The 26309-nt window shown below is 44.5% G+C and overlaps 1 protein-coding gene across 2 annotated transcripts in view; it reads right to left on the bottom strand.

The window, feature by feature from the left end:
• CNNM4 (cyclin and CBS domain divalent metal cation transport mediator 4) overlaps positions 1 to 26309 on the bottom strand; it is a 363208-nt gene that overhangs the window by 140585 nt on the left and 196314 nt on the right. For both annotated transcript variants that reach the window (XM_086943349.1, XM_086943350.1), the window contains exon 3: positions 14613 to 14750. In XM_086943349.1, the coding sequence (XP_086799475.1) occupies positions 14613 to 14750 (138 nt within the window). The remainder of the gene's footprint in view (positions 1 to 14612; positions 14751 to 26309) is intronic.

The following is a 26309-nucleotide window of genomic DNA, read 5'->3' as shown; positions in this document are numbered from 1 at the left end:
AGTAGCAGCAGGTGTCCCTCAAAGGCAGCAGGATCTGGAGGTTCTATAAATAAGGTTTTCTGTACACGCTTGCAGTGCTAGTAATCGAGGAAAGGTTTAATAATCCACTCAAACATGCCTTCTCTGGCCACTCCTCAGCCTTGTCTACACTGTATGTGCCCCCTGTGACATATGTCCTTCATTTTGCAATAGGCCTGGGTCTGCTAGGATTGACCACTTATTTCAGTACTATGGTGGCACTTCTTTTCTTGTGCTAGAGAAAATGTTGGTTACAAGACCTCATCCTTCAGATGCTTTATGCACACCTAATATATACAAAGCTTCACCAATAATGTTCATATCAAGAGTTTGCCAAAAATAAGGTAGAGGAGAATGTTGACAGCATTATGTGCCAAAGGCTGATGAAGTCATCACCAAGCGCCAAAGTACAACATTTCATGCATACGTTTATCCAAATACCATGACAGCTGGACGTGGCTGCAAGAAGCCAAGGAGATACGAAGCTGGTTAGCTCATAACACAATACAGAATGATGGCTTTGGGGCTAGCATCCAAAGGGACTCATCTGTTAATGCCACGCCTCACAAAGATTTTACTTATCGGAATTTTGAAAACCTTTATTGTGCATGAAAAAGGGAACAAATACGGGCCTACAACCGTCAGGCCGGCCACGAAACAGTTAAGCACAAATGCAGACAATCCAGGTCCCTCAGCGGTATAAGGCAATATAGCAACTAGTAACTGCAGTTACACTAGGGAGAATCATGCCGCCAAGGAGAAGGAGCAGTGAAGGTTAATTTTTAAAGTTTTGATCTAAACATAAATCGGTAAAAATTGAATCAAGGAGAACTGAGTCCATACAATCCGCTTCGCAACACATGCAGGCAGCAATAAACATGGCAGGAGTGATAAACCCCCCAGAAATATGGCGGCACAGTGCTAAACAACAGGAGCGTCAGTCCACATTTGCATACCACCCACAGCGCCACCCACTCCTTACGAACCCCCATTACAGACCCAGAACAGAAAAAGAGAAAATTATAAAAAGATCATAAATAGGTACCATAGAAACTAACGAAAACTAAAATATAACCCCCCACCCTACACACATGCAGAGGCTATGGCCTGCCCCCCCCCAGCAGAGTGTCTGTCGCCCCATAAACCCGAAATGTAGCAAGCAAGAAGTAAAGGGAAAAGAAAAAGAAAGAGAAAGTAAGATCCGAGGATCGGAAGAAAGGCAGAAAAGAAAAAGCGTCACGTTTGACATATAGGGAGGAAGACGAGTATACAAACAAGTCTATGACCCCCCAAAGATGAAGAAGGTGGGGAGGAGCCAACAATTATCAAGCTCTCCAGGCTCACGAGCAATTTGATGGTTACTGCCCTAAACAGAGCTTCAGAATTGGAAGACCTCGCAGCAGTTATAAGCAAGTAATCCACTACCAGACCCCCTTTTCGCCCAGGACCAAGATCTTAACCACGTAGACTAACAAAAGGATACTAAAACAACGGTCGTGAAAGAAGGAAAGCATCCCCCCCCCCTCGGTGCGCAATTCACAACAAATGACATTCCAGGCCAGGTCATCACCAGTCAGTCGGCAAGGTAGCGTGTGAACATCCTCAGCCCTGGCCAGAGCGCCGAAACACCTCCAAACATGTCCACCGCCATACATTCTTCATCGGCCAGACAAAGGAACAAAATGGCCTCCTCCAGCAAGGAAGGCGAAGAGGAGGAAGGTGCGAGCGCCCCCAGTCGACATCACCAGCAGCGCGCAAACGGTGGGGCGCCCTCCCCTTCGTTAGGTGACCCACACACTGCAGGCGAGGAGAAAAAGTCACAGTGAGGGCAGGGAGGGAATCCATCGCCCAGAGAGTCTCTGAGGGGTGCAACAGTGTTAAGCCGGTGGCAACAGTATCAGGCAGTGAGTCGAGGGGCGGCTTCGCAACAGTAGCCTCCCCAGAAGTGATACAGTCAACTGCGTTTCCAAGGTCTGATCGCTTCTGCACAGCCCCGCAGTGCAACACTGTCTCCTGAACAGGGTTAGTCAGCGGTAGCAAGGGGCCAATCAAACGCTGTTGTAGCGGACCGTCCGTAGCTCCCACTATCCGCCGTTCCAAGATGTAGGTTTGTCGCCGCCATTGCGCCTGCAAATCAAGCAAGGCAGTAAGGATATCGCCGAGGGTCGGGTCCCGTCCCATCGCTGGCTGACTCGTACAGAATGGGCGCTCCCCCCCGGTGTCCACCTGGTCAGGCATAGGCAGGATCTTTCCCGTTGAGGACGAGGAATCCGCCATCTTCCCTCTACACGGGAGGGGACGGCATGGTCACCTCCGCAGCAAGCCAACAGTAAAAGCAGTGGGGCGACTATCCAGGCGGGAGTTAGAAGAGTGGGAGCCACCGACTAGCAGCAGCACACAGGTCCGGGCCGAGGCAGAACAAACGCTGTTAAACCAGCCAGCGAAGTGGACGAGTTGCGGCAGGGCGGGCACCCCAAGATAGACTCCGGGCAGTCTCCAGGCTCACCGGGGGAAAAACAATGCGGGTCGGAGTCACATGGATCGTGGCAGCAGGGCGATCCGGCCAGGAACCTTACCAGTTCGGAAGGGGCGATGTGGCTCCTTCCCACGATCAGGAGCGCTCTTGTCCAAACTAGTGCCCTGTGAGCGAGATCGGCTGACGGCGCCCGGCCATTTCCAGGGCGGCGGTCGGCTCCAGGTCCCGGGTCGGCTGCAGGGGTCGGCAAACAGCGCGAGTTCACCGCGTAGACAATCGGCAGAGGTCTCAAAGGAGCACCGATGGCATGAGCATTCGCGTGTCTGTGGTTGGACACGGGATAATCAGGATGCGTGGCAGGATTTCGATGCAGCTACTTATCGGAATTGATTTGTAATGGCTACAGTAGAAAAAGAGGATGCCTAAATCGAACAAACCCTAATTTTACCAGCATCTCTAAAGAGTATGCATTTGCCAGCCACTCCATCTATCCTCGTATTACTTCTACCATCGTTCTCTCCATTTTACCCCCCTTGTCTTTGCTCCTCTGCTCCCATGTCCTTCTCAATCTCTTGTTTCTCACTCCGTACAGTAGACTTCAGTCAGGTCAGTTCAATTCTCAGCAATATGGGTGCCTCATTGCCATTAGCTCTCAGCCTGCTGTGTTGAAGTTAATACAACGCTGCAGAATATACCCCTCCACATATTTCCACGCGTCTTTTGTCACCTCTCCTCTTCCTCAGTTTCTTTATCCTCATCTCCGGATTCAAGGCTTTAGTTCTCGTTTCTGGGTTCCAGTTGAGTTTGCTTCTTGCCAGATTGTTGCTTGGAAAATAAGCCTACATTATATGGATATGCCATGCGCATCCCTAATGTTCTAGAAAGTGTGGGAGATGATAGTGGGAGGTGCCCTCAAAAGAATCCAGAATCGAGATTCATTGGGCCTATAGTGGAGTTCAGATATGCTTTTTCCCGCAGTCTTGGTTAACATGAGACTTCTTCAATAGTATACTGAGCAGTAATATGCAGGAAAGGACCGTCTTGGCTTATATGCAGCTTGTCTGTGCTGTTACAGAAGAGCACAACTTTATAAAAAGTCATTCATCCTTGTGCAAAAGGATCCTTCTGTGCCGAACCACTAGTCCTTGCCCCCTCTCCACGAGACTATTGAGCCCTGAAACATGTGTGCCTCCTTCTACCTGATTCGCGAGGAGCAGACCTTCTATTTGTAGGTGAAAGGATGGTTATTAAAGGCACCAGAAAAAGAGCATTGCCATTCTTGAGGTTCAGGTCCTATTTAAAGTGTATGCACGTTTCAAATAGATCCTATCAATTGACTTAAGTGCATCGACATTGGGACATCTTGCACATTAAGTCGCTGAATCAACACCATATTGAAACAAGCATTGGCAAAGCCAATAGGTCTCGCATTTGGGACCTTATAAGTGTTAGCCATGCAACCGTTGATTCTTTTGCACCAAGGATATTGTGCTGCATAACTAAATACTTAAAAGGCCCCAAAGGCGAGACCTACTGGCTATGCCAATGCTTGTTTATAAGTGAGATGCACACAAAAAAAGGAGCAGCAAGGTTTGCTAAACAGACTACTGGCAGTCAACCCTCTGAGAAATGTTACCATTAGGAAATGGGCTTATTGAAGCCTGTGGCCTGTGGCATAGGTGTTGGGTCCATAAACGAAGGAAACCAAAGGAGCAACATAAAACTCCCAGCTGGCAAAAATCAACACTGAATACTTTTTAGAGCTCACAAGAGAATAGCGTATATTGTTCAAAGCAATCCACTTTAGGGACCAGGAAGAAAGAAAAATGTAGACTCTTTGGAAGTAATTTGGCATTTCGGGGAATTGGAATAGGGCCACAGTCGTCGACAGTGGCAAATATAGCCAGGCTTCAGTTAAAAAAAAAAAACATGACCTAGTGTGGCCAGAGCTCAGATCCCTTAGTATATAATGAGATGATGTAGGCAGCACGATAAGACAACAGTGTACAAGATGTATGGTGCAATAGGCCATAAATTACTAAACAAGCAAGAAGTGACCACTGGATTTTAGAATATATATATACCAAGATTGGAACTTCCCTGGAATACTATTCCTTGAAGGCGTTGTTTTCTATTTTCCAAAACCTCTTTCGGTAATTTCCACTGGTGGGAGTATTTTAAGGTTTCTGCAGATGCTATTCAGTAGTCTTTTTCTAAAAACAAGCAACACTGCACTGACCAGGCCCAATAAGACAAAAAACACATCTGGGGGTAGTATTGCTCCGAAATCAGAATGTCTCTTACACCTTAGAAATCCCTTTATTCCTCCGAATTAAGAGTTACAATGTGTGCTTCCTCTTGAATTGCAGTTTGTTTTTCAGTGGCACGCTTTTGGGGGCGTTCCTACGATTTCTTCCTTGTCTCTTATTCTGGAAAAACTTCATTTAAAGATAGACCTTCACAACTAGGCTCCTTTCCACATGTGGCCTCAAGTGCTTAACACAATACTGCAGATTGTGAGGAAATAAACTAGTCAATGGTTTCTACCTTCTCTCTCGCAAGTCCGTGAAATTCTCACCCTCACAAGACTGCAAAACTGTTAATCGCCCAGTGACAAAAATCTTCACCAAACTTGTAAGTGATGTGATAACGTATAGCCTTGTGCAACCCATTTTATTAGCCACTCCTCTCTTAGGGGCTAGTTCAACTGCCTTTAAAGAAACCATTGTACCTCTGCAGATCAAGAAAATTGAACTATCTTCAAGATTCCCAAAAAGTGTGGATTTCCAATTCAGGATCATTTTCACTGTTTTCTTTTCAACCTATCGCAATTCCCACTTTTGTCCTGGATATATTACCAAATCCACCTCTGCAATCTGGGATGATGTCAATTAAATAGCCAGTGAAGGCGAAGGAGAGGGAAAGGCCAACCGGGACTAATAAAGCTTAGTTTGTCATTTAGGACTGCAAAGTGCAATATTCTAGTCAATTTTGCTTTGAACGCATAATAAGGACGGCAGTTCCCTACCCACCTTAAAGCACCCTAGCCAGCTGATTTCAACCACTTTATCTGGCACCACCCTCCCCAAATCCCATTCGGTCTTATATAGTACTGCCCTCTACCTGTCCCTTCATCACTATAATTTTTTTAGCCTGGCAACACCCACTTGAATATCATCAGTGTCATGACATTCTCGCCTACGCTAAAATCTATTTTGAGATAAATAACCAACTCCAGGAAACATGCATGCCATCAAAGTAAAATGGGAAAAAACTCTCTGAAACGAAACTAAACCTGGAGTTTTAATCTTCAAGGCTAAATGCACCACGCCCAACTTCCCTTTGCTTCCCATTAAACACCTCTTCCCCTGGAAGACAGTAGGCCCGCTCACGAAGGCTGCTGAATAGAGAGCAGGAATGGACTGGTGTGCGAAACGGGAGGAACCCATTTATATCGCAAGGGGCTGTCCCTGCACATAGGAATAGATCTGGGGGAAATTGTGGCACTATTATGGTCTGTTGCCTCATTGATTAGATGTTTGACTACGAAACTCCTCGCGGGCCTGGACAGATGCTTACAGAAAGTATTGGCGAACAAGTTTGTTTGTAACTGAAAAAAGCACAGAGTTTGTTACAAAAAAAACAAAACAAAAAAAAAAAACACCTCCCACCCTGCATCATTTCACCACTCTCACATCTAAGGTCAAGGCCTAAGAATTACACTTGAAGCCGGGGACAACCTAAACTTAGCGCCATTAGTTATGTCTAGTTTACGTACTTACCGTTTTATGCATGCAGCAGAATACCCCATAGTAGTGCAAAGTAATATCAACTCCCATATTTACTCTTCGCGCCCATGCAATACTAGCCTGGGAACACAGCATATCACCTAACTCAGGGTAACCCAGAACGCTGCATTCGCACTGGAAGGTGGAAAGAAATCATGGATCTCCTGGTCACTGACCCTAAAATGAATATACTGGCTCCGGGTCAATGGCTAAATTACCTTGATGACCCTCTGTTACCCACAAATACATTAATAAAATAGTGCAGAAGTACGTAATATTGTGTTCAGTTCTGTAAGCCAATTCAGCAAGCATGAATTAAAGAATTACTTACTGTCTCTGTCTGCAAAGTGAATTACCGAAAGGTGTTTCGTAGTTGAAGGAAATGTCACCCCGGGAATGCTAAAAAGATGTGGAAATATTATTCCTAAAAGTGAGGTTGTTAATCCCATGCTGGTTTCTTAGGTCTGCGAAAGGTCTGGCATCTTTTGAGCTGCAAGTTTTAGGCTGAGCGCAAGGGCATCGTTAGGAGCAGTGCTGTCTTTTGCTGCTTCCTGCTGCAGCTTTCAGGAGGAGACGAAATACTGTGCATGTTGCTCCAAGTTCAGTGGTTCTTCACAACTCACCAGTGACATACAAGGCATCAATGGCTTCCTACTAATAGTACTGCTGTGTTTATGCCATTCGTTTCATCAAACCACTGGGCTTGTTCGTGCAGTTTGGTCATTTTCAGCTAGCGGGATGCAGTAGCTCTATTAGATGAGGGATGCGTAACCCTACCACTTCAGAGGTGTTGTGCTACTGCAAACAGCCATTCGAAGCTACTTAGGCACAGCGCAGACATCAACAATTGGGTAGGGAACATACTGTTGACAAGGGTGGAAGCGGTATCACAGGAGGGAAAAAGGCAACACAAATCGGTTCATATGTTGGTAAGACATTTTCCACTCTTCACCCTCCTCAATCCTCACTCCCTCAACATACAATTCTCATCAGAAAGTAAAAAGTAATCAGGGAGCAAAGCCTGTGCAGACGGGCTTCATACGGAGGAGTTAAGGTAATCCCGTAACGCAGGGGATTAAACAGATCCTATTTATTACAAACAGAGGGAAATCTGGAAGATGAAGGGAAAAACATGCAGCTTCTACCGACGCCAGGATTACGCTGTTTTTACAGCATGGCCTCAAGAAGGAGAATAACAGCTCTGTAATACAAAACACATTCCTAAAAAAGGCGAGGCAGTCCTGGCAGACACTACTCCCTTTCATGTATCTGTACAACTTACTATTGCACAAGGGGCATCGCAGGGACGGCGATACTCTAGTTGACTGAATGTGCAGTTGGCATCAGACGGGGAAGGTTTCTGGCAAACATTGCAGGAGGAAAATGTTGAAAACATTCTAAGACCACATGGAAACAGTGCAATATCAGGATATCGAGAAACCATCACATTGTTAAGTTCAGCATAGTGTTAATGCCCAAATGTTTGTCTGGCCAATGCCCAAGTAACAGTCACTGAGAAGTAAACAGCCAAGATTGGAAACATTATCTTGTGACATCTGGAAAACAAAGAGGTCTCAGTTAACAAGCTGTTGCAGCCTAAAACGAGAATGTGTGAGACTGAGGGAGGCTTTGGATGATAGCCACTGTATTTAAAATAAAAATGTCCCCTAACAGTAGTTCTGAAAAATGGGGATCGTGTTTAGAGCTGTAAGTTTTACAGACTTCTGAAAACTGGAGAGGGCACCCTGGAACTGCTGTAACATCCGTATGTAGAGGTCACCAAGTATGGCTCTTAAAGATCTTGGAATCTCCCATAATTGGCACACCCCTCGGTTTAGAGCATCATAGAACACCAAAGCCGAGACAAACATCATATGTGTTGCTGAATACGGTGCCGAAGCTGTTTAACTATTGATGCATGAAGATTTATTTTCCTCCTCTACGGGTTCTTTTAAAGTTACTTCCTGTAAAATGTTTAGCACCATGGATCAAGAACCAAAAGAAGGGTATTGAGGCTTCCCTTAGACCTTGTGGGTGGTAGGCTGACACACTTGAATGTCTAGTGTAGGTAAAACTGTTCATCAATGCAAATCTTTAAGTCTTGTTCTTGGTAAAACAAGCAATAAAACACCACATGAAGATGAGCCTGACCAGTTGATGGCCATGTTTTAGGCATAACACTACCGACCTGAATTCACCTTCTTCTGGGATACACTCCCATTCATAACATTTCTGTAGGATACAAGGATACACTGCCATGCCCTTAGTCTTGTCAACCACATGGAAATCTTTGGTGTGTAATTTATTTTTTTTTTTAATTTATTTTAAATCTTATATAGCGCGCAGCTACCCTCGGGCGTCCCGGCGCTTTAAGACAACATCGGATGGTAAGGAAACAGCATCAAGGCGTTATGCTGGGAACAGGAAGGTTTTAAGACCCTTGCGGAAACGCAGTGTGCAGGGCTCAGCTCTGCACACAAATATAACAAATGTTCTGTCAGCTGTAAGCAAATATGAAAATCTATAGGCAACAACCTAGATATAAACATATGAAAAAAAAATTCTGAATAGCCCTATATGCTCCCGGGAAACTATCCTATCTGTGGAAGAGATGCCAATAAGCTTAAATGTCAAAAAAGCACAATAGCAACCATGGGATCCACTTGCGTGAGAGGTAAAGCCATACACTACATTCATGCATTCAACAGAGAGCTAGAGAGTTTTTAATTTCAATAAACCCATAATAATCTCGCTTGTGGACTCAGATTTCGGCAATAAGACTGAAGGGAAAACCTTAACCCCTTTATAAGAGGCAATAGGGCCGCCTAATGAGTAAATGCTATTTGCATCTGCCAAGTAAACTAAAGGGCCATTGGCATTTCCAAGTTGTGAAGATTCAAAAACACAGAGATGGAAAGAAAGCCAGAAGACCTTTTTATAAGACAAATGGAAATCTGATACTCTGCCAGTGATAATGAGATATGTGACCCTAAAAAAATGTTGTTCTTGCTAAATGAAATAAGAAGCACAGGTTTCAAGATAATAGAGCCGCACTGAACCAATTCTATTGTTAGGAATGGCGACAACAAAAAGATAATACTTAAAGTCAACCAAATAAAGAGCGCAGAATGCAGTGGGTTTAAATATTCTGTGGACTAAAACAACTCTCAGAACCCAGAATAGATGACCATAATGGACTTGGGGAGAAGTAAAGGTAAAAGACCATAAACAATGACTCTTAATAATGGTTCGTATTGCGCCTTCCGACCACTAAACAGGAGTTAAAGGATTACACCGGGATACCAAACTTAATCAAGGGTCAGTAGCAGAAGACACTGGTCACCCTAAGAATATCAAGGGTACGATGGGGCCCTAGGCACTATAAAATAACTCCCTGATAACCAGCCTAAGTGTAGGAATGAATGGGCAAAACATCACACTATAAATTGGGACAGAAGGCATTCCCTTCATGGGAAAATGATGCAACAGTTTAGTTTTAGATGATCAGAACCATTTGGGCCAATGAAATCAGCGATCAATCAGTAACACACTGTGATGAAAAGAAAAGAAATGTGGTTTGGAATCAATTTGTTTTCATATTCATACGCATACCCATACCCTGACGACTGTTGCACTGGAAGTGACACCTTTGTTAAAGCCAGAAAAATGGGGATAACGTGCGGTGAAACGGTGGACATGTCACCGGGGTTTCACAGCATTTTATCCTTCCTGTCTATTTAAGGAAGCTGGAATATTATGGTGTGGGCTCGAGAGCAGTTTTAAACCACTTTCTTTTAGCTGGTGCGTTATGAAGAAAGCCGCCATTTCTTTCATTATTGGCTTTAAGAGGTTGATAAACGCTGTGCCTTGCATCAAGAAGATTTATCATCTAGGCTATTTTATAATGAGTCAAATCTATGACCAGACTGATGACATATCTCTCCAGCAAATGCATTCTACCCCAGAGTTAGCCTGAAAGGGCTGGATAGACAAAGCTCTCTTCAGGAGATGCCTTAACCCTGAATGATATTTTAAAATGTAGTCTGTGTTCAACTAAGTAATCCAAACTCTGCTTCTCACGACTCCGGTCTCTGCACCTTTTCTGGCGCAACCTACAAATCTTTGAATCCCAGATCAAAATGTTTACTTTTAAAGCACACTATTATTGTCAGTGTCACGCATATTTCACAAAGCAAGAAAGAGCGGTTCCACTTCCGCACACCCAAGCTAAAAATATATTTTTTTAAACCAGGAGCACGAGACGTGTGTTCTTCCGGGTTTAACCGCACCAGGCACAGAAAACATTTGCTAAGTAAGCACAAATCATGAGAAAATCACATCTTTTACTCAAGATGCGGTTTTGTTTAAATTTGGTGTACAGCCATTTTCTACTCAAGCGAAACTGAAGCACAGTGTAGGAGAAGGTACAAATGAAGGCAGTAGTCTATTGCAGGTTTGAAACATTAACAAAACAACCCTTATTCATAACAGAACGATATACTTCACTTTACACAGTTCTTAACTGTAATCCCCAAATCAAATTATTCAACTGATACAAATATTTAAGAATTTACAAAGGCAGGAACCAGGGTAATGCCATTAGAATTACTGAGCACAAATTATTATAATTTTAGGATCAGCCTACGGACCTGAAGCAGAGAAAAGAAGGCAGGAAAATCCCTGAGTTACAGCTAATCCTAAAATAATCTCACAGGAGTCCAATGTGCAGTCAAGATTTGCAGTGCAGGGACCAGCAGTTCTTTGTGGAAGTGACGTGGTTCACTGGTAGGCCGCGTCACCTCTAGGAGTGAAGACAAACAACTTCTCGATGAAGGCTCTAGGCATGGTAGGAAGGGATGAGTCTGCTCAGGAAGTCTACCCAAGTCTTGACTGTAGAAGATATTAAGCTGAAAGTGATGCGTAGCTCAGAGACTGATGGTCTCGGAGGGCCCAAAAACAGAGCTCCACATGCAGTATGCATTCAGAGGGTGAAAGCCTTAACTTCCTACTCAGGGTGTACACCAGTGCCACTTTTACCTTTCATAGGGGGATAGATTTCAGGCCAAAAACATACCTGCAGCGCTCAATCCCGAAGGCATCTCTAGTGGACAGTGACTCGGTTCTCACTAGCCCCAATCCCCACCCTCCCACTTCAATAATATGAGGAAACTATTGTGATGCAAGGACGAAAAATCAGGAAAAAATAAAATAAATAAACACTTAAAGTGACTTGAAAGCGCATCATTTTTTTCAAATTTAAAATCAAGAGATCAGTCACTGGGATTAAATCACTTTTCAGATCCAACTGCTTCCACAAGCTGGACAGCTGCAACTTGGAAGCTATGATCTGCAGTCTCGTAAAAGGGACACTCAACCGTAGGAAGTCAAACTTTGGCCATGCTTTGAAACGTCTGTAAACTCTTGTAAATTCCTGAAAGTTGAAAATACACATCGATTCAAGGGCATGTACTGTGGATGCACCTTTGTGACTTTTTGTTTTAAAGAAAACAGGTCCATGATTTATTTTCCTGTAGCCCATAATGTTGCTCATAATGGGGTTACACTGATTATCCACTATTCGTCCTTTTTTGTACTTTCATGCATCAAACAAGTTTTTACTAAATAACGCATTCGAGAAATTGTATTTAAAGTTGCACAATAGCTAAGCAAACATAGATTTACACCTTGCTTTTTTTTTTAAAGCAACCACCATTCTTTTTTCATGCTCCTACATATATTTTCATTTATTCGAGAACCAATCTGCGCACAGCTCCTGTTCTTTTTCTCTACTGTATACCTGCTAGCAGTTTGACTCTGCAAATTGACAAACCACTAATTGGTTACTCAATGCAAGTGTTTTTGTTAAGGTGTATACGTTCGCTGTATTCAGTTTCTCAGCAACAGGTGCACAACCTGCCAGTTCTTTGCAGCAAAGCGCTGCAGAAGGGCCCATTCCCTCTACATGACGTCAAAAGGGTCTGCAGCCCTCAGTAGGTGGGAGCGGAGTGATAGTCCTCTTCTAGGAAGCCCAAGAGGAGATAAGAAATACATGTGAATGGGCGGGGCTAACCCACTGGGATGCTAAAATGGGGAACACGTGTTTTCAGTATGTTTTCCTTTGAAGCCTTAGATCATTCACGAGTCTGCAAATCGATTTGGGTAACATAGCCTTGGGTTTGCTTGGGAGATCAATGTACATAGCCTATGCGAGGGAATCCCATTTGGCTACCTTTACTAGTCTAAACGTTTGAAATCTTTGAACTGACCACTCAGTAGTTCGCTGTGAGGGAGACACTGTAGTAAATTGTGGGTAGGGTGAATAAGAATAAGGGCACCCCCATCAACCTCTGCTAGGTACTATATCTGACGGAGTTCTAAAGAGAAGCGTTGGATTTACAGCAAGAATACTTCTATGTCGGTCTTGCAAGGCTTGTGAGACCGGTCCCCAGCTCAGAGGGACTCAATATGGGGTTGCGTGTGGGCTGCTAGCCTCTGAGCTCAGACTTACTAGGCTCCCAAGAGATGGAACACAGGTGAGAAAAGCAGACAAACAGACCCATGCAGCTTTGTGTGGAGCAGGACCTGAGAGTGAACAAAGACTGCTGAATTGTGGTGGTGTGCTAACCTGCCCCCGCAAGACCTGTGTGTTCTACTTTACAAAAGGGTCATGGTGGGCGGATCTCCATTTAGCGCCATAGGTCATACCAGAGAACCCAGAAGACATTTCTGCTGAAGAGACCTGTTGAGATGTTTTAACTAGTCAGTCACTGGATTTGATGAAGATCCTTTATTGGAACAGGAAAGGGAGTAGCAAAACTACCTTACACTCACTGTGAACTGATATCTGGAAAGAGGAGTCTCCAGAGGAAAGCAAGGGCTTGGGCATCAAATCCACAGACTGAGGTGGTAACTTAGAAGGAGGAGGGTACTGCCTACTGGCTTAGGCAGACGTGTAAACACCAGAGACGTTGTCTGCCATGGAGAAATCCGAAGTTTAGAAGCTGTGACATGTGGGGGACAGCACTGCAGGACAATTCATGACTGAACAGGTGGCCGACTCTCATCCAGCCCCTCCAGCCTGAATGAGGGCTAGAAGCAGCCTGAAAGTCGGATTCATGCTGTGCCGCTGAAGGGAGGAAACGCCTCCAGTAGACACTTGTGAGTGCTGGCTGGAACTTCCAATGACCTTCCACAAAGAATGGAGATGCCACGTGAAATGAAACTCATTTTAATACGCCATTAACTTTAAAGTGACTGATACCATTTTTGTCGTGTTGGCCTCGTTTCAATCATGGAATTTTTGTTTATGTTATTAAACTGGTCTCGACGCTTTACTGAGTGGTTTCTTGACGCAAGTGCTGCGCTGCTATAGCTAACCCTTAACATACATATTCTCTGAAGTAGCCGTCTGTCTCAGTCCTGTGCTACTAACGGTAGTCTTAGAGAAACAGGTGTGCCCGACTAGCAGCAAGCTTTGAATTATGTGGGAGAATTTGCCCCACTGGGCATCCAGGCTTCCTACAGGGAGCATAATAACTAGCCTTATATTGTTGCATGTTTATACTGGCACAACTGTCCGTAATGGAGGCTAAGCTCACTGCATTTGCTTAGAGCACTTGCACTAACAGTCGAGTCTTTAGAATTAATGAATCATATATACAAGTTTGAACAACTTACATATATGGCTTTAACCCTCTTTCACATATCCATACTGTGGTACCGTAAAATGGTAGCAAAAGAGTATGTACTGAAGGGCCGACTTGTCCAGTGGACAAAATAAACATGAAAATGTGCTGCTTGTAAGCTCAACACTATGTCCTCGGGGTTGGGCAAGAGGATTTCCACAACCCTGCTCTAAAGTCTTAGGAACACTATCAACCCTGCCCTCTTACTGGTGAGCCCCCAGAGTGACAAGCGTGAGCCATACAGCATAACCTAGGCGTTGAGGGTAAGAGAGAGGTGGGCAGGGCACACGCAGAGCTGCCTTGGACAGAGTTGTCATAGAAAGCTGTACTGAGGTGGAAACAGGGAGGGAGGCAAGCGTGTTAATGAAGAGCGGGTACCCGACCGCACGAAAGACAAATAGAGGATAAGGTAGAAATGAATATGGCAGCAAGAAAACACGGAGACCTCTCGGACGAAGCGCAAATCAAACAGGGTCAAAAGTAGAACGATGGCGCAGTGGGATTAAGGAAACGCTAGAACAGGGGAACCAACCAAGAGCATGGCACAGGAAAAAAAAGAAATCAGTGAGGAAGGGCCTGGGGTGAGTGGACGAGCAGAAGCGAGCAGGGGCGCAGCGGAGGCAGAGCAACCAACACAAGACTCACCGGTGGCCAGGAAGCGGTGTGCAGCCAGCAGCAGCTGCGGCGAGATCTTGACCTTCAGCTCGTTGTCTGGGTCCTTGAAGGCAGAGAAGTCGCGCTTGTTCTTCTGGTAAACAACGCGCTTCTTGTTGCGGTTGTCGGCTGAGGAGTAGAAGAGGCAGTTAATGGACGAAAGCATGTCGGACAGGCGCATATGCATTCTGCAGGGCCTCGCAGCCGCGCTGTATGCCGTCACCATCATACATGTAATAATGCACGCATAAATTACCTAATCAGACAGACTATACGGGCAGACTACAGAACGGCAGGAAGGGGGAGAATGCAATTGGCTCTTGCCTTTCATTGATCATCTCTTTCAGAAGAATCGTCATATATATATATATATATATATATATATATATATATATATATATATATATATATATATATATATATATATATATATATATATATATATATATATATATATATTCACTGAAAAAACCATAGGTTTCACACCAGTTATAGTTAGGAATTAGCATTTAAAAAACCTATTAAATTCACTGACAAAACCATAGATTTCACACCATTTATAGTTAGCTGGAAATTTTACTGACATAAAACCATTGAAATTCCCACGTTATAGTTAGTTGGACTCACTATAACTTGCGCGCCTGTAATGCACTGCTGATGACGTCACATATTACATCACTCATGACATGGTCAGTGACATCACTCATGACATCACTGATGACACCATCCAGTGAATGTGTGTCTTTCTGAAAAATAAATTTGTTTTATATATGTATTTGTAAAGGTCGATGGAAGAATAAATGTTTAAATAAGTGTGTAAATGGATGTTTTTTTTAAAAAAAATTGGTTGGGTAACTGGCTTATTACGTGTATCTTAGTGAATACATATATTAGCGAGTATTGTTTAAATATTTAAATGTTTGTATCAGTGTTTCTCTTTGTGTATAAGTGGCTGCAGGGGTTGGTGACTGACTCACTGTTTGTATGTGTTTTGAAGACAGCATATGTGCAGGACTGTATGGGTGGATGAGTGTGTATATGTGTGTGTTAGTGAGTGAATGACTGTCTCACTAGTGTCTTCATTAGTACCGACATATGTTTTAATCTAGTATATGTGAGTATTGATGTATATAAGTGAGTATAGTATATATAGTGAGAGATTGTAGGAGTTCCTGTTTAAATAAGTATGTGTTTCTATAAGTGATTGTTTAAGAGAGTAAGTATGGGTAAGTTTCCTTAGAAGTAAGGTGGTAGTGTGTGTATAAATGTATATGCAAATAAATGGATGTTCAATAGTTTATTTGCATGTGTGAGTATGTGTGTGAGTAACTTTTGGATGACTGCTGATGTGTAACAGGATGTATAGGTGTATCACTACATATGATGAGTGAGTATATATATGAGTGACTATATAGAACTGTTGGTGAATGAGTGGATGTGTATATAGATGGTGGAATTACTGAATTGGTTGTTGTTACTGGTTTGGGTATCTCCATTTTTTTGAAAATGTTTGTTTCTATTTTTGAATATGTGTTTCAAGCGTTACATTACACTGAAATTAGGTCTGTCACTCTGTCACAAGGATGGTGTCATCAGTGATGTCATGAGTGATGTCACTGACCATGTCATGAGTGATGTAATATGTGACGTCATCAGCAGTGCATTACAGGCGCGCAAGTTATAGTGAGTCCAACTAACTATAACGTGGGAATTTCAATGGTTTTATGTCAGTAAAATTTCCAGCTAACTATAAATGGTGTGAAATCTATGGTTTTGTCAGTGAATTTAATAGGTTTTTTAAATGCTAATTCCTAACTATAACTGGTGTGAAACCTATGGTTTTTTCAGTGAATTTCAAAGGTTTTTTAAATGCTAATTCCTAACTATAACTGGTGTGAAACCTATGGTTTTTTCAGTGAATTTCAAAGGTTTTTTTAATGCTAATTCCTAACTATATAAGACCTGAAAGCCCACCAGGAATCTCCAGTATGCGCCAGGGGACTGCATTGCAGAGAGGTGTAATGAAGCCACAACCCTTTTTACACCTCTCTGCAACGCAGCCCCCGTGCATGTTTGAAGAGGGGGAACTAATTCCCCTTGCATACTGGGGGCCCCTGGGGGCCGATTAGCCCACCTGGAACCTCCAGTATGCGCCAGGGGCTGCATTGCAGAGGTGTAATGAGACTATGCCCCTTGTTACACCTCTCTGCAACGCAGCCCACTGCCGCGTTTGCAGAGGGGGAACTAATTCCCCTTGCATACTGGGGGTCCCTGGGGTCAACTGGTCCACCAGGAGCCTCCAGTATGCGCGAGGGAGCTGCATTGCAGAGAAGTGTAATGAGGCCACACCCTTGTTACACCTCTCTGCAATGCAGGCCACTGGCGCGTTTGTAGAGGGGGGACTAATTACCCTTGCATACTGGGGGTCCCTGGATCATATCTGCCCAAACACCGATATTCCGAACGATTGTAAATTACTTTTCTTGAGAAACATTTGGATTTGGATTATCATGTCCTATACTTTGGAATTTTTGAAAGACTGACTTTGAGGATGCTATAAATTACTCAAGTCTGCCCGAATTGTGTGGGTAAAATTGATACCTAGTCACTTTGAATAAGAATATACTTATGTCTCGTCTAACATTTGGAAGAAATATCTAGTTATATGACAACTGGATACCAACATAACTTGAAGGAAATAAGAACGCCCTGAAGAAGTTCTGTTGTACAGAACGAAACCTTTCGGCTGGCTGTGGTACATAAACTTAAGGAAAATAAAAGCATTTGAATATACACCAAGATTCAGCGCTTCAATAAGGACTCTAAGTGATATGATTTGATTGGACTCATTGTGAAAGTGGTGCTGTGCCAAACTTTGGAATATTCTCCACTACTCTCTACTACTTACTCTCTCCTACTCCACTACTCTCAAATACTCACTGTCTACTACTCATTCTCTACTACTCTACTACTCTCTCTCTACTACTCACTCCCTACTACTCGCTACTCACTACTCCCTACTACTCACTATCTACTACTCTCTACTACTCACTCTCTACTACTCACTCTCTACTACTCTCTCTACTACTCACTCTTTACTACTCACTACTACTCTCTACTACTCACTCTCTACTTCTCACTCTCTACTACTGTCTACTACTCACTCTCTACTACTCTCTCTACTAGTCTACTACTCACTCTACTACTCACTCTCTACTACTCACTACTATTCTCTCTGCTACTCATTCTCTACTACTCTCTACTACTCACTCTCTACTACTCACTCTCTACTACTCACTCTTTACTACTCTCTACTACTCACTTTCTACTGCTCTCTACTACTCACTCTACTACTTACTCTCTACTACTGTCTACTACTCACTCTCTACTACTCACTCTCTACTACTCTCTACTACTCACTCTACTACTGACTCTACTATTCACTCTACTACTCTCTACTACTCACTCTCTGCTACTCTCTCTACTGCTCTCTACTACTCTCTACTACTCACTCTCTACTCTCTATTACTCACTCTCTACTCTCTACCTCTCTCTTCTTCTCTCTCTACTAATCTCTACCTCTCTACCGCTACCTCTCTACCTCTCTACCTCTCTACCTCTACACCTCTACCTCTCTACCTCTCTCTACACGCACACATATACACATTTAGGCATATATATATATGAATATGCATTTATATATATATGTATGTGTATGTATAAAAAAAAACAACAAAACATTTTTTTTTTAAACAGCTACTTTTAAAACTGTCATTCTTTTTCCCCATGGTACACTCCCCGGTATGCTTACCGGTGCGCGTACCGGTGCGCGTACCGGTGCGCGTACCGGGCGCTCACCCCGCGAAAATCAAAAAATTTTTTTTTTTTTTTTTGCTCCGCGGGGCCCTTTTATGGCCCCCACATCAAACCTAGGGGGTCAAGGGGGGTCTACTCTGCCCCCTTATGGTCATTTCCCTCTTTGTTTTGGCCACCTCTCGTGTCTCGATCCTACCGAGACACAAGATGGCGGCCGCTCCGGACTGTTTAGAATGTTTACAGACATCCCAGAGCCAATCAGCTTTCTGCGCGCAAGTCGCGGTAAGCGCCCGGTGCGCGTACCGGTGCGCGTACCGGAGCGCGGCTATAGATATATATATTTTTTTGAACCTTAATTACTCAAAATCCACTGGAGCACATATCTTGAGACATAGCAAAGGCACATCGGGCTACCAGTCCCTACAATTTTGCCAAGTTTGGTGGAAATCCATTCAGCCGTTCGGGCTAAAAGTGAAATCGACCGCCCTATGGAAATTAACATGGGGAAAACTTGTTTTGGGACCCCCCTTTTATCTCGGCCCCCGCTTGACGAATCCCCCCCAAACTTTCAGGGAAGGACCGGAACGCCGCGAGGCCATTTTGAGGAAATTTTCAGGCAGATTCGTCAACCGGCGCCAAAGTTATTCCAAATAGAATTTTCAGATTTAACATTGAAAAAAATCCTAACTATAACTACCTACTGGCGACCGCCAGTAGGTAATATATATATATATATATATATATATATATATATATATATATATATATATATATATATATTCCAGTGGTGGCCGCCAAAGGTCATGTGCAGTGTGTCGTTGGCTGCCTTTGTGGGGGTTGGTCACAGGCCCTGGCCTGTGACAAACTCCCCTACTGGCAACAAAGGCCGTGCACAGTGTAGTGTTGGCTGCACGTAGGGAAGTTGGCTGTAGCCAACTTCCCGGCCAACTTCCCGCCGTGCACAAACGAAGGTCCTGCGCAGTGTGGGTTTTGCCAACAATCCCCCACTGCGCATGGTGCAGCAAGGGGTTGGCTGTGGTCAACCACCGGCCGTGCTTGACCGAAGGCCTTGCGCAGTGTGGAGTTGGCTGCCTTTAAGGGAGTTGGTCACAGGCCAGAGATTGTGCCCCCCCTCCCCACTGCACACAGCAGAAGGCCGTACATAGCGTGGGGTTGGCTGCATCTGGGGAAGGGATTGACTGCAGGGTAGTTGGCCGTGCAGGGCGGGGATTTGGATTTACGTATGGTAATTAAACATTACTTCACATTAAAAGAACCCTAGAAATTCACACAATAAAAACAAAGGTTAAAGTAATGTTATAGGCATGTGAAATGTTCAGTGACAAGACAACATTTAAAAAAACACTGAAATTCACCAGTTAGCTATCTCAAGTAACTATAATTCGTGCTCCAAGGTAACTATGACTCGAGTGCTTGCCATGCGTTGCTACATACCCCACATATTACATCACTCATGACATCTTCTATGACATCATTGCTAATATCACTGCAACATTTGCAGTGAAAATATTGATGAGGAAACTGTGCATGGCGAGGGCGCGTGTTATAGTTACCTTAGGGCACGAGCTCTAGTTCCTTGAGATCACTATAACTGGTGAATTTCAGTGTTTTTTAGAGTCTAAATCACGTTTTTACTGAACATTTCACCTAACTATGACGTTACTTTAACCTTTGATTTTGTTCAGTGAATATGGAATATGTTACTTATCCTGTAAGCATCTGTTTGTGGCATTAAGTGCTGTAGATTTACATGCGCGGCATACTTCCGCCATCTTTTATTGTGTCCGGATGTATGCAAGTGTTGTTTTTTTTCCGAAGAAGTCTTTCAAGTCACGAGACAAAGTGACTCCTCCTCTTGGTGATAATGCACATGGACATTCAACCTCCTTATTAGATTGTTTTCCCGCAGGCGGATGAGAATGGAGTGAGAGTAAGTATTAGTAAAGAGATGTCCATGCAAGTAAAATAGTGTAAAGGAACTGCAACGGCCACAGGTGTCCTGGTAGGAGGATGGGTGCATGTGAATCTACAGCAAACAAATGGATCCTTACAGGGTAAGTAACATATTCTGTTCGAGGCACGTGTGGTTGTAGATACACATGCTCTGCAGAGATTGTAAAGAAGTCCCTCTCCAAAAGCGGTTGCTAACCTGTGGGTGTTACAGTTGTTTAAAAGCGAGTACCTAGCACTTCCTGACCTACATTAGCTTGCTGGCAGGCTAAGACATCCACACAACAATGTTTGGTGAATGCGTGTGGTGTAGACCATGAGGCTGCCTCACAAATGTCAGTTATTGGGATACTGCCCAGGAAAGCCATGGAAGCCCCTTTCTTAAAAGTAGTGTGTGTCCTAGGGGTGTAGACAACGTCCTTTTAGCTTTGGCATAACATATCTGAATGCATTTAATTATCCATCTAGAAATGCCTAACTTGGACATTGGCTTTTTCTTTCTCAGGGGGTGAAAAAGCAACAAAGATTTGTTTGGTCTTACAGAACTCATTAGTTCCGTCAATATAATACATTACAGTTTTTTTTTTTACATCTAGCGTGTGAAGAGCTCTTTCCGCAAGGGAATCTAGGTGCGGAAAGAAAACCGGTAATTCAACTGACTGAGGTAGAAATATGTAACCACTTTTGGAAGGAATTTTGGGTTGGTTCTAAGGACCACCCTATCTCTATGTAGCTGCAAGAAAGGTTCTTTCAAGGTTAATGCCTGGAGCTAACGGACATAAGTGAGATATTGACCACCAAAAAATCAACCTTTCAAGATAAGAACTGGAGGGGGCAGTTATGCAATGGTTCAAACGGTGGAGCCATAAGTCTGGTAAGTACAATATTGAGATTTCATGCAGGTGCAGATGGAACTCTAGGAGTAAATGCTCTTTTTAGGCTTTCCATAAATGCCCTAATAACTGGTACCTAAAGATAAGTGTTGCCTGTTTTGTAGATAGTTACTGCAGCTAAATGAAGACATACTGAAGTGTAAGCCGGGCCATAGGTCTGAAAATGAAAAAAGTAGCAACCAATGTTTTGCACAGTTGCACCAAAGGGATTAATGTGTTGACTGTGACAGTTGAAGACAAATCTTTTACCTTTGCTGCATAACATACTCTAGTTGCAGGCCTACACGCTTCTTTAAGAATGTTCATATATTCAGGTGGGAGGTTAAGGTAACCAAATTCTATGACCTCAGGAGCCAAATTGCAAAGATGAGATCCTTTGGATTTGGATGCCTGATTTCTCCATGGTTCTGAGTGAAAAGGTCTGGGCTGAGGGGTAGGTTCCCATGGGGAACTAAAGAGAGTTTGTGCAGTGTGGTGAACCATGGCTGGTGAGCCAAGTGGGAGCTACTAGAACAAGGGGGAGAGGTGTTTGTCTGAGCTTCTGGATCACAAATGGAAGAAGAGGGAGAGGTAGAAAAGCATAGACAAATATCCCTGACCAGATCATCCATAGAGCATTGCCTTTTGATAGTGGGTGTGGGATCCTGGAGGCTAAGCCTGGGGATTTTGTGTTGTCTACAGTTGTGAACAGGTCTATCTGTGGAAAACCCTACTTGTGAAAGTATGGGATGAGGACTGGGGGGGGGGGAGGGGGGGGGCTTCCCACTTGTGGACTTGTTGCTGCATCCAGCTGAGGAGGTTGCCAAAGGGATTGTCCATTCCTGGAGGGTGTTAACCTAGCAGGTGGGTGTTGCGATGTAGTGCCCACTGTCAAATCGTCTGAGATAGGCGTGATCACTGTAGAGTCTGTCTCTGCCCCCATTTTTGTAAATAGTACATGGTTGTCATGTCTGTCCAGACAAACACAACATTGCCTGCCAGGTGTGTTAGAAATTATTTTAATGCTAGGTGAACAGCTTAAAGCTAGAGGTAGTTTATGTGTTTAGGAAAGTGCACAATTGTGCATTGTTAACCCCCCCCCCACCTTTTGCCTGACATTTGATGCAATTTGACTCGAAGTGCCCTGGGTCCCTGCCAATCAGGTTCCCAGAGCCTGTGTTCTTTCTCAAATCTGTACCTGTGTACCCACAAATGGCACGTTTCTGGCCACAAGTAAGCCCCTTGTAAAAGGTACCAAGGGCACTGTGACAAGGGAAGGACTTTAAGGGCTGCAGCACCTATTTTGCAACCTTTAGAGGCCCTGCACCTTCACACCCACACAATGCCATTGCAGGCAGCGTGTTTTGGTGCAGAGAAAAGTGAAGAGCCGACATGAAACACATCCCTGTGTGCCATGCCTTCAACCCACTGCCTGGGGCTTGGGTAAGTCACCCCTTAAGCAGGGTGCACTAGCCCCCAGGTGAGGGTACAGTTGCATGAGCACTGTACCCCTTCAGTGTCTAGGTCAATTCTTATATAACAAATGACAAAATCTCAACAGATAATATTTGAAAGACTGTTATATAAAACATGCAGAATAGTAGCAAAAAATAAATGACAGGAAAGAAGTTCCATTCAGCACGTATACATTTGTAACATGGTCCTGAAGATGACCTGAACTGACTACAGTCGAAACGTTGTTGACCTCCCAGCGCAATCTCTGGCGCAACTCTACAGTTCACCAAATTGTCAACCTCCATCAAAAAAAACATATGGGAGAGATTTTTGCCAATTAATACGGAACCCGGAGAATCTGCCGAAGATGGCTAATATGACAAACACAGCAATATGGGACCTTTTGGGGGAAGCAAGATATAGGTGGATATAGGGAGATACGATCGTCCCAATGCGCCGACCACCGTAGGCTACAAATCATAACGGCCTTACGAATCCATGCCGCAAGGGGCTCGAGGGCCAAGGCGAATAATAAGGGAGAACGGGGGCATCCCTGACGGATCCCTCGGCTAAGCAGGAAGGTCTCTGATTTTTTGTTGTTCACGACTACCTGTGCCATCGGGAAAATGTACAGTAAGCACACCCACTGACTGAAACCCAGTCCAAATCCCAACTTCGTGAGCACAGCAAAGAGATAAGCCCATTCGACTGAGTCGAAAGCCGTAGTGGCATCCAGGGAGACTATGACAGCATCTTCACAGATGGTCGACGCCCTGCCCAAGACTCCATGTACCCTACACAGATTCAGAGCCGTGTTTCTCCTGGGCATAAACCCGGATTGGTCCAGGTGCACCAGACCACTTATTACCTTAATTGGCCGATATACAAGCACTTTGGCTAGGATTTTAGGTTCCGCATTAAGTAAAGAGATAGGGCGGTAGGAGGAGCAGTCAGTTTTGGGTTTCCCTGCCTTGTGTATTGTAACAATGGTCGCGATTCTTTGGTCCAGCGGGAGCAACCCCTGTTCTAGACTGTTTTCGGACATAGATTTCAGATAAGGGGATAATTTATCCGGATGGAGCTTGTAAAGCTCGAACGGGATACCGTTCGGGCCAAGAGCCTTGCCAGAGTGAAGCAATCAGATTGCGGTTGCAATTTCGTCTGCAGTGAGGGCACTATCCATGCCCGGTCACTGTCGGACAGCACCGGGAGTGAGAGATCTCGTAGGAGGTCAGACGAGTCTGCTTCGGTGTACAGCCCAACAGAGCTGTAGACCATGTAAAAGTGTGATGCAAATCTGTCAAATATGTCTTGTGGATCTGTTATGAGGGGTCCCTCAGTGTTACTAAGTCCTGGGACAAGTCTACTGGCATGCTCTTTTTTATCCAGCCAGGTGATTAATTTTCTCGCCTTGTCCCCCCAGTCATAGAGTCGGTCCAGTCTGTCCTGCCCCAGAAGTTTGGCACGGTCAGTGACTAGTGCCTTATATTTGTCCTGTCGGAGGCGGAGGGTATGAAGGGTCTCAGGAGAGGGATCAGAAATAACGTCTTGCTCAAGACGATAAATCTCCTTCTGTACGTCAGAGATGTCTTTTTGTTTGTCTTTTTTGGATTCCGCTATTACGGAATGAGCTTGGCCTCGGACCACTGTTTTAATGGCTTCCCACAAGATATGCGGTGAGTCAACCGTATGGTTGTTTTCTAAAAAGTAGTTGTCGATGGATTGGATAAGATCTTTACGTATTTTTGGGTTCTTTAAATACCAAGGATTGATTGGGGCAACGCATCCAACCTGGGAGTGATCAAGAACAATGTGCACCCAAAGGGGGGAGTGCTCTGAAATGTCCCTAGCTAGGTGTTGTATCTTGTGTATATCTGTGACCTGTGGGGCAGGGACAAGCTATATAGTCCAGACTAGAGAGGCTATTATGCGCGCCTAAGTGAAAAGTGTGCTGGATCTTATCAGGGTGGTGCGATCTCCAGCCGTCTACTAACCCCATTGCTTCTAAGAAGCTAGAAAAGGAGTGTGCAGTGTGAAGAATTGTGCTAGGTGGATGTCTGTCAAGTGAGCCCGATATAATGGAGTAGAAGTCACCGCCGAGTACGAGGTGCCCTTCCGGTATTGTTAGCAGCACGGTGCTGAGGTTAGAAAATGTTGTAGACTGTAGCCCTGGGGGTGCATATATTGACATGAAAGTAATGGTTTGGCCCTCCCAAGTGCTTGGGATACCGGCTTATCTGCCACGGTTATCCACATAGGTGGACGTAGGTTAGAAGGGGAATGACTTCTTTTGCATGACGCCAACCCCTCTGGAATTAGTCGCAAAACCTGCATGTACAACCATCGAGTAGCCCTATCTGTGCATAGCTTTACAAGTGTTACCAATGAGATGAGTCTCCTGAAGCAACACAATGTCTCACGACAATTTCTTGACATATTGCAATACTATACTCCGCTTGATTTTGTCCCCCAACCGGTTAACATTCCAACTTAAGATTTTAACTTTTTTGTTGCGCTGTATACCCATTGATCTGTACGTGGAGCGTAACAGCCCCTTCAGCTAGAGCCTGGGACTGTACCACCGAAATAATGTCGAGAGTAACGAACGAAAAACCACAAAACAAATAAGTAAACTACCCCAATCCAACTACCCCCCACCCCGCTGCCCTGCCCTCTGAACTCCAAACTACCCATCAAAAACTAGCAGAGTGCCTGTCGCCCTGAAAACGTTCAAAGGAAGAAAAACAAGGGGGAAAAAGCAGTGAGCTCTGTGTCAACCGTCCTGTGCTACATCGCTATCACACCCTTAATGCACATTTGACATAGGTCCATAATTACGTAAGCAGTCCCTTTCATGTAAGATTCAGTCTTCCCCCTCTCCCCAGCTTGGACCGCCAGCCCCCCTTACTATCAAAAAGGCTGGCATTGTCCAATACTCCACCTCAAGCCGGTCCATTATCCGCAAGGCCTCCCGGCTCCTCGTTCCGCTAGGTTAGTAGTCCTGTGATGGTCAAGCCAGTCCGCTACTGTCTCCGGCCGGTCAAAAAACCATGTTCTGCTCTCCGCCTCAACCCGGAGGCGTGCAGGGAACAGGATCAAATATTTCAGGCCATTCTCCCTGAGGTTGCGTTTAACGGACAGGAATGATCTCCTTTGTTTCTGCACCCTTTGCGTGAAATCAGGAAAAAAAAGGAGATGTCTGCATTCTCGTAGAGGAGGGGGGCACTGGCCCTGGAGTTTTGGAGGATCACGTCTATATCCTGGTAGTTTAAGACACTAGCCAGTATGGGCCGCGGGGGAGCGCCCGGCTTGGGTCGGCCCGTTCTATAACAAAAAATTTACTGAGGCCCTTAGGTTGCAGGTGCTTAAGGATAAGATCCTCAACGAATAAGTCCGGAGATTGCCCTTCCGATTTCTCCGGAACTCCAATGATGCGGAGATTGTTGCGGCGAAGTCAGCCTTCATAGTCATCCAGCTTGAGGTCTGTGGGATTCCGGGACTCCTGCAGATCCCAGACCTCCTTTTGTAGCTGTGTGACATCATCCACTAGGCTAGTGGTCGTAATTTCTACCTG

Source organism: Lissotriton vulgaris, chromosome 11 (genome assembly GCF_964263255.1).
Source record: "Lissotriton vulgaris chromosome 11, aLisVul1.2, whole genome shotgun sequence".
NCBI lineage: Eukaryota > Metazoa > Chordata > Amphibia > Caudata > Salamandridae > Lissotriton > Lissotriton vulgaris.
This window is presented reverse-complemented; position numbering and strand designations above follow the sequence as displayed.